Source organism: Phragmites australis, chromosome 3 (genome assembly GCF_958298935.1).
Source record: "Phragmites australis chromosome 3, lpPhrAust1.1, whole genome shotgun sequence".
In the NCBI taxonomy this organism is placed as follows: domain Eukaryota; kingdom Viridiplantae; phylum Streptophyta; class Magnoliopsida; order Poales; family Poaceae; genus Phragmites; species Phragmites australis.
In genome coordinates, this window is record NC_084923.1 from 12,883,267 (window position 1) to 12,892,609 (window position 9,343).

At 42.7% G+C, this 9,343-nt stretch overlaps 1 protein-coding gene across 1 annotated transcript; it reads left to right on the forward strand.

The window, feature by feature from the left end:
• Window positions 1-230: 230 nt before the first annotated feature.
• Window positions 231-3,838, forward strand: LOC133912235 (L-ascorbate peroxidase 1, cytosolic). Its single transcript, XM_062354872.1, has 9 exons — window positions 231-493; window positions 590-764; window positions 848-913; window positions 2,233-2,281; window positions 2,801-2,886; window positions 2,967-3,046; window positions 3,195-3,297; window positions 3,378-3,436; window positions 3,515-3,838. Exons 1-9 carry the CDS (start codon window positions 375-377, stop codon window positions 3,528-3,530), a joined length of 753 nt encoding a protein of 250 aa, XP_062210856.1. The 5' UTR covers window positions 231-374; the 3' UTR covers window positions 3,531-3,838.
• The last annotated feature ends 5,505 nt before the right edge of the window (window positions 3,839-9,343 follow it).

Consider the following 9,343-nt stretch of genomic DNA (forward strand, 5'->3'; position numbering starts at 1 on the left):
AATACGCAGAACGCTCGAACGCGACGGCGTTTAGAGTAGCACAAGATACCTTCCACCGTCTAGCCCCAGTACAGGGATAAATAAGTAAATCTCACACGCCCAAATGGCAGGCCACTCGGCCAATCAAGCCCGTCCAAATGTAGCTCCTCGTTTACCGCACGATCACCCAGATGGACGGCCAGGACGCTCCCTGCCAGAACCTTGCCTTCTCCTTGCTCTCCACGAGAAGCCACTGCTCCACTTCTCTCGGTTCTCACCATATAAACCCCCAAGGAGCGTTCCATTTGCCCCATAAGCTTTTTGCGATCTTCCCCACCGCCGCATCGCATTCTCCGATTCGAAGCTCTCACAGGCTCACAGCTCGCGTCGCAGCCATGGCGAAGAACTACCCGACCGTGGGCGCCGAGTACCAGGAGGCCGTCGAGAAGGCCAGGCGCAAGCTCCGTGCCCTCATCGCCGAGAAGAGCTGCGCCCCGCTCATGCTCCGCCTCGCGTAAGCCTCTCCTCCTCCCCCTCCTTCTCGCGCGACGTCAGGATCGTTGTAGGTGGGTTTCGTGTCCTGATCTGTGGTTTTCGTTCGACCGCGCAGGTGGCACTCGGCGGGGACGTTTGACGTGTCGTCGAAAACCGGGGGGCCCTTCGGGACGATGAAGAACCTGGCGGAGCAGGCGCACGGCGCTAACGCGGGGCTGGACATCGCGGTGCGGATGCTCGAGCCAGTCAAAGAGGAGTTCCCCATCCTCTCCTACGCCGATCTCTACCAGGTTTGCCGCGATCTCGCTCCGATCTGCTTCGATCTGGCCAAATGGATGTGATTTTTGACGGTTTTTTTCACTTTATTGTGTAGCTTGCGGGAGTTGTGGCCGTGGAGGTCACCGGTGGGCCTGAGATCCCTTTCCACCCAGGGAGGGAGGTGAGATTTTTCATCTTCGTGTACTACCTTGGGGGTTTTCTGGAGGTTTACGGCCTTTGTTCCACAAGCAGAGTGTGTAATTAGTTTGGTGGATCGTGAGAGTTTACTCCAATTAGTATGACTGATGTGTGCGCTTATCATATTGGGCATGTTGGGTGCCTCCTCTTATAGAAGGTGATAATCATTTATTTATGGTACTCGGTTTTATAATTTAGCAGTGCAGATTTTCCCTGCGATATCGTTTGTTGGGCTTTGTGTTTTTGGTTTACCCTTGATACAATGCCCTTGTCTGTTTGCGGTGGCTGCGTTGTTTTGGCTTGATTTGATTACTATCTTCTATGAAGTGTGAGCAAATAGGCAGTAAAAATACCTGCTTACTGTTCTGTTCGTCCATATGTAACATGCTGTTTTTATTCTGTGATTAGGGTTAGGATTTCTTATTTTGTTGTTTATGCTGGTTTACTTTTGTGCTTATGTCATGTAGGATCCATTTTGTGCATGTTTGTAGTATGGGATCATGCAACTAGTCACTTTTATCTTTTTATTCTTTTCCTAAAAATTCTGTGCCTTTTCTTACCTTAGTGGTTTGTTGTGTGGTGTTGCACAATGAGAATGATTAAATAGTATCCCTTTCGTAGTTATGTTCCGTTTGTACCATCATATTGTTGACGCTGGATTTATCTAAGAAATGAAATGAGTTGTTTGCCGTATTCCTTTATCAGTGTTATCCATTACTGTAGCTGAAGCGTTGCTCCCAACTTTGAATTGCTTTGAATGACATATGCATATTTCACCACCAGTTGTATGGGTCTTGTGTTTATGGTGTTGAGTAGGCGATGTGATAAATCACCCTATAAATGTGTTTGGCAATACTAGATCTTGTCATTTTTCTTCGCCTGTTGTACATTCCAGAATATGTAGTTGGATATGTGTATTTGTGGTATGGTGCGAATCTAAATTTCTTGTGGAATCTAGATGGCTTTGATTGCAATACCCTGATGGTGATGTGCCTTATGTAGATCATGCACATTTTTGGTCTCACTTGATACTTTGTCAAATTATAGGCCATCTATTTTAATAGCGGTTTCAAAGGACAAAGCTGTCTACTCACTATTTCTCTATGATCTGTGAATATGTCGTGTCAGGTGATTTTGAGTTAACATTTGGTGATTTATTGGCTGTTCAATACTTTCTTTGCTTTTTGTAATTTGGTTGGTTATAGGAATAACCGAATGATAGTCTGATTTGTTCCATGTTTTTTTTTGGGGTCATGGCAATGTTGGTTGAGGGTATTTATATCTTTCCTTTGCCTTTTGCAGGACAAGCCTCAGCCCCCACCTGAGGGCCGCCTTCCTGATGCTACCAAGGGTAGATCTCTAATCTTTACTATTACTGTCTCGAATGATGAGATGCTTGTAAAAGTGTATACGTTTTCCAGTTTGTGAAATTGATATGTTGGCTACTCAAAATGTCTACTACACTGTGCTACATTAAAGTATCATTAATACATTTTCTACACAACATTCAATCAATCCTGTGCATTTCTGAACGCTCTCAAATTTGTATTATGCCCTTCTGTACCTATTACATTGTAGTATGGTACATAATTGCAAGGAAGTAATGTTTCTCTTCTTGTTGCCAACTTCTATTTTCTAGATGTGTCGGGTAGGTCATGCAATTTTATTATTATTTTTTATTCTCCTGATGACTTTACCTATAAGAAAGCCTTGTAGATTTGTGTAGTGTGCTTCACTCCCGTTCCAACCCATCTTTTGATTAATTTGACCATGTGTCCTTGGACGTTACCTTCTCTTTTATTGAATCTCATGTTTAAATTGACACAATTACTAGCACTTACTGCTTGCTTGCTGTTTTTTTTTTTACCAGGTTCTGACCACCTGAGGCAAGTCTTCGGTAAGCAGATGGGCTTGAGTGATCAGGACATTGTTGCCCTCTCTGGTGGTCACACCTTGGTTTGTGCATCCACTTAAGTCTGCTTCATAATGTAGTTTGTATGCATGCATTAATGTAGTTCTCTTGAATTTTTCTTTAGGGACGGTGCCACAAGGAGCGGTCTGGTTTTGAGGGCCCCTGGACTAGAAACCCTTTGGTCTTTGACAATTCTTACTTCACGTGAGTCTGCAGCTGGCTTATTTCTGAAAAGCATCGTCCTTTAGTTTAGCTGAAATGCTTAAAGTTAACCTTCATCATTTTTGCTGGATGCCATTATAGATTAATAGTAACAATCTCATCTCTACTGACCACTGTACTCTTTCCATAGGGAGCTTCTGAGTGGTGACAAGGAAGGCCTCCTTCAGCTCCCAAGTGACAAAACCCTGCTGAGCGACCCTGTCTTCCGCCCTCTCGTGGAGAAATATGCTGCGGTATGTCTCCTGCCATTTTGTTAACCAGATTATTATAGAGATGTGTAAGAGCAGAATACTGATTATTATTTACATTGTAGGATGAGAAGGCTTTCTTTGATGACTACAAGGAGGCCCACCTCAAGCTCTCCGAACTGGGGTGAGTTTTCAATCATCCGTAGCTTAAATTAGTACTTGATCAGCTAACACATCTGTTTATTTATCCTTGTGATTGCAGGTTCGCTGATGCGTAAAAGGCTGTGTTCTAGAATAACTACGCTCTGCTGCTAGTATGCGACCGTGCAATCTTGTTTTGCATCTAGAGCCAGTGTGAACCAGCAGACTACCAAGTGTCTTCTCTAATAAATTTGTCGGCCTGAGGCCATCCTTCAGTACTTCAACGATGGTTCAATGGGCTGTATGGCTATGAAACTACTAGATCTGTCTTAAGAAATGCAGTACGTTCCCATGGTACTTTATGCATAAACCGTGCCTGTATGTTATCCGGCTGTTGTTCTGCCCTGTTCTTGGATCTGTTCTAACGTGGTTATGGTTCACAGCTTGTGAGATGTGTTTGGCAGCACGATTATGTGATACGCTTTTGATGAGGGTGGGCTGATCAACAGTTCAGCACCCAGCTCGGGTGGAGGCTAACTGCTAGCGTTCCAGTTAAACTCCACAGGTTGGTGGGCTGGGAACGTTCTCATGTGGTGGAGCAAGTGGGAACGTCCTCACGTAGGCCTGTTAATAGGTTGGGTTGAAGCAGGATTTTTTTGGTTGGGCTGATATTTGGGTTTGCTTTGGATGGATGAGAGTGGGTTTGCTTTGCTACTGGGTTGGGCTGGGTTGGGTTTGCAGATGAAGCCGGTTAGTTGGGTTGGAATGTGTTATATTTTTGCGGGTTCGTATGGGTTTAGCTCATGAGTCCTATTTGGGTCGTCACCCATTCTGGCATTCTTCCCAATCCCCATTGTTTGTTCCCTACCAGCACGAAGTGAAGGCATCAGTGGCGGCAGATCGATGCTCCTAGGGCCGAGGGTAGCGGTTAGTTTTGCACTGGAACCACCAGTGACGAACATGAGTTGCGGGTCTCTTCTAGCTCTCTTCTCCATCCTCATGTTCTTCATTGTCGACCCCAACTCGCTGCTGCTATGGGGATCGCGGTTCCTTCGCCCCGTCGCCGCCTAGATATGGAGCGGAACATCGGCCCAGAGCTATCCTTCTCCAGCCTTTCCTGAGACGCTCGTCATTCCCTTCCATCTTGCCTGATCTACACGATCCTTGCTCGAGCTCATGTGTGGATGTGCCTGTAGGCGCACCGTGAGTTGTTCACTTTGAATAGTTTTTTTTTATGCACACGGAAGTTTTGAATGGCCAGCCATCCTGCAGCCTCACCATGCTCTTCTCTGAGCTACTCCAGTACCTATTTCTTCAAGTAGTTACACACAAGTTCATGCGTTATTTTCATGTGTTACACAAGAGTTTGAAACTGAAGCCGGAAGGAAATACAAATTCATTGTGTGACATTGCATGCCTGAATTTTATAACCATGTGTTCTTGCTATCGTTGTAGGCAGCTAGGCACTTCGATAAATAAACATGAAAAGCAAACAAATGCGATAGTTGTTACACGGTTGATTCGAGGTGCTGACCAGCATATGCCCTGCTTTGTTAGAAAGCAAGAACTTTTATGATTTGTTGCTTTCTATAAAAACAAGGTTTGTGCCTCTATTCTAAAAAAATTGAATTGCCACATTCTGTGCATCATGGGAGTTTGTTTAATGCTGCAATAAGTTCTCTAATACCCACATAAGTATCTTGTAGAATAGAACTACTGCCTTTGCATTATATTGGTTCCAATAAACTAAACCGTCCCCCCCCCCCGCCCCCCGAAATAGACATGTCTTTTCATACTTTGGAGGGCTCGGGTACCAACGATACTCCTGACGATCATTCATCACAAACACCCAGTAGGAGGGCCAAGGTTTGGGAGCACTTTGAGCAGAATTTGATTATGGTGGAAGGTGTCTCGAATGCGGTTTGCAAATACTACGGGCTGAAGATGACAAGTACTAAAAATCGAGCACAAATAGTCTTAGAAATCACATTGCCGAGTCTTGCAAAAAAAAATCCCGGTTGATGATAGGAAGAGGTTTGTTGCTACAATGAAGAAAAACCCTAAAAGTCAATTTACCTTTGATCCTCAAAGCAGCCATGAGTTAATGGTCAAGTGGTGCATTCACGCCGAGGTTCCGTTCAATAAATTTGATGATCCATACTTTGCTCCATAGATGGAGTCAATGCAACCAAAATTTAGTGGCATCATGTGTCAAACAATGCGTAATGATTCTGTCAGTAGGTATGAGCGAATGAAGCAAGAATTGCAAAGTGAACTGCAAAGTCTTGATTCCCGTATATGCTTCACGTCTGACCTTTGGACATCTGACCAAAAGTTAGGATATATTTGCGTGGTGGCCCATTATATTGGTGCCAATTTTGTCTTGAAGAAGAAGATTATTGGTTTTAGAGATGTGAAGTATCCTCATACTGGTTTTGCAATTGAGAAGGCAATCACAAATTTTCTAACAAAGTGGGGGATAAAAGGCAAAATGTTCACAAGTACACTTGATAATGCATCGAACAACAAGTTAGCTTGTGATCTTTTGATGGAAAATGGAAAGGCTGATATGTTGTTTGGCGGTGAACATCTTCTTGTTAGATGTTGTGTGCATATATTGAATATTCTTGTTCAGGATGGAATGGGAGTTGCTCATGAGGCAATAGAGAGGATACGGGAATTAATCAGGCATATCGATTCATCATCGGGACGAATCCAAACTTTTAATGAGATTGCCGAATGGGCATGTCTTTCTCCAAAGGCCGGTTTGGTTCTTGATGTTCCAAACCGTTGGAACTCGACACATAATATGATTGTTGAGGCTGTCAAGTACAAGGTTGCCTTGAAGCGTTACGCTGAATCACAACTGGAACCTTCACCAACCGAGGAAGAGTGGGATAATGCTAAGGCTATTGGTGAGTTTTTTGGAGCTTTTGAAGAAGCTACAAAAGCATTCTCAGCGGATAGGAGTCCTACATCTCAACTATTCTTGCACAATGTTCTTTGTAGCCACCAAGCATTAAGAAATTGAGAATGACAAGTTAATGGATTTTTAATAGATTTGGCTAATGATATGGACTTAAAGTTCGATAAGTATTGGGATGGTAATTACAACATGGCCCATGTTATTGCCACCATACTTGATCCCTCAAAGAAAATGGATTTCTTAGACTTCTTTTATGAGAAAGTGTGTGAGCACTATGTTGACATTGACATGAATGTGGCCTTAGCTAAAATGCTTCTTGGTCACTGAAGCATTTTAGAAAAAGGTTGATGAAGGGAAGCATCAATGCAGAAATCGGAGGATCTATTGAACAAGGAGTTAATTGTGATAATTTATTGATGTAGCTAATCTTTGTAATTTTTGTATGCATATAGGATATGAATAATATGTTATTTGTCTTTGAATCTTTCGTGTATCCTCAATTTATTTATGTAGGAAACTTTGTGATAATTCTTTTATGTAGCTAAATTTTGTGGTGGTAGGCATTTAGGAAGATTTGCATGTATCTTCAGCATTTACTCATGTGGGTATTTCTTTCAAAAATTTTGTTTCTTTTATTTTGAGTTTTTTTGGTCTTCCATTATTTCATCTTTGATTTTTTCTTCTGATTTTCATCATTTATTTTGTGTTTTTGTTATCATATTAGTTTAGTTTTCATGGATTATCATATTATGAAGTTAGTTCTAGTAAAACATACTAGGTCCACAATGTTGTTTCTTATTTATTTTATCCACAATAATAGTTTATTATAGTGCGTTGCTTAAAACGATGATGTTTGTGGCAGAAGGAATGGGCCATGCGGCTAGTTCCTCAACCATGGGTTGGGAAATGGGTTGAACCCATTTCAAAGATTTGGGTTGGGCTGGGTTGGGTTGGGTTGGGTTGGGTGGGAAAAACTTGGTGGGTTGGGTTGGATTGGTCTGTGATAGTTATTTTTTAGGGTGGGTGGGGTTGGATTTCTTGGGTTGTGTTGTGTGGGTGGGTTTGGGTTTGGGTTGGGTTAGTGCCCATTGGTAGGCCTACTCACGTAGTTAAATTAAGAAGAGTGGCCTCATCAAAGAGAACAACGGAATCGGGATTCCTGCAGACCCAGTAGAGGTAACCACTGCCCACGGTACCAGCGTCGCTGGAGATATACCACTAGGAACGTCTGTGGCTGGTACCTAGTTAGCTACAAATACTACTGATCATCGACGAACCGCAGGAGGTCAGGTGCCCTCTAGTCTTTAATGATGACTTCATGTGGGTACCCCTCCACTAGCACCGATCCTGAGATCGAGGAACGGATGCTCTCAAGACAACTATCATGAAGCTTCATCGACTCAGCCGCAACCAAGCTTCAGTAGTGGTGTCTTCAGTACTCTAGAGGCTAACGTCCAGGGCACTCATGTGATTCTAAGATCTTTCCCTGAGTTAGATCCGGTGAATCCTTTAACCCCGATGCTCAATTGTAAGGAACCGTACAAACAATATTCTAATTAATCATTAAATCGATCATTTACTTAATCACGACTTCAATGATTAATCAGAATACCACTTTGGTAATCCTGACATATGTTTTGTGCCTAAGATCAGAACACATGACTTTTCAACATATCACATCACAATAAAGCTTAATAAAAAGTGATTAAATTAATTATGTTACAAGTTCTTAAACATCCACAAATTCTTATAATTTGCAACAAAAGAGATCTAGGAGTAGACTAAAACTACTCAACTCCTAGACAAAAGAGAACTATACAGCAAAAGCTAAAACTATAAACAACAAAAGGAGGATGGAGCCATATGCCCTTAGACTCCATCACAAAAGCACGATCTCCGAGTAGTTGCTTACTCATGCCCGCCATCACCCTCGGCGGACGTGAGGTAGCTAAAGACCAGCTCCTCCTTGCCAGTAACACCTAAAAGAGCAGCGTGAGTACGAAGATACTCGCAAGACTTAATCTATATTAAGTACTTATAGATAACTCAACTTCAAGGATTATGAATTGGGATGTTAGAAAGAATACGGCCATATGGTTAAGTAAATTTATATGCGAAAGCAAAATTTGACAAAAACATATGTGAGCATCTAGACTTAACCAATAATACTATTTAACCCAAACCATCAACTGAACATATATGTAAAAGGAACCATATTACTAATATCTGTAAAGAACCATCTCAACCCATCAATTACCTCAAACCAAACTTGAAACTCTACGGCTGCTGCAAATGGACAAAATCATGTTCATGACCAAGAGCGTGACATTTCGAAATATTTTTACACCCTACAGGGGGTACAACTTACCCACAAGTCTCTAGGACCATAAGGCTTAAGTGACCACATAGGTCCACCTAAGGGAGTACTCGTGTTAACCTTTCCCAATAAGCTCCAACCATTTGAATAAGGCATCGCTCGGTGCGGAACCCACTTAGGTTAACTCCCAGAGCAACCTCAAGTGTCTCTTATAAGCCCGCCCGCTCACACCATGAATATGCAAGCTCAAATGATTACAACTATAGGGGTATTCGGCTTATCATACCATTAGATCAACATGTGGTATGTACGGTAAGTGCTAGAGCCAACTGCAATAACGATCGGTGCTTAAGTGATGCAAGCGATCTATGGTGTCCGGGTTCCTCTCCCAATCTACCCCAGGAAACTCCACATCGGGGCAAGAGAAACACCCCTAACACCGCCCACATCTCGCCTCATCCTCACTACTCAACCAACAAACAACATCAACCCAACATTGCCCTCAATGCGACGGTAATTAAAGCCTATAGCTCGCGAACGGGGTTGAACCACCGCTCGACTTCTACCAAAGAATCTATGCACGACGAAGCATTTTGGTTAACTTTTTAACTAGACCATCATCAAGTTAAACCCCAATTACAAGGAGATGGATCACCAATAACTCAAGACAGGGTGTAATGCATAAACATATGTTCTACCCATACAAG

Bases quoted from the DNA above. Each gene is read 5' to 3' on its own strand.
- LOC133912235 (XM_062354872.1), top strand. From the start codon at position 375: ATGGCGAAGAACTACCCGACCGTGGGCGCCGAGTACCAGGAGGCCGTC. The intron at 494-589 runs GTAAGCCTCTCC...TCGACCGCGCAG, and splicing joins CCGCTCATGCTCCGCCTCGC to GTGGCACTCGGCGGGGACGT. The intron at 3,298-3,377 runs GTATGTCTCCTG...TTTACATTGTAG, and splicing joins TCGTGGAGAAATATGCTGCG to GATGAGAAGGCTTTCTTTGA.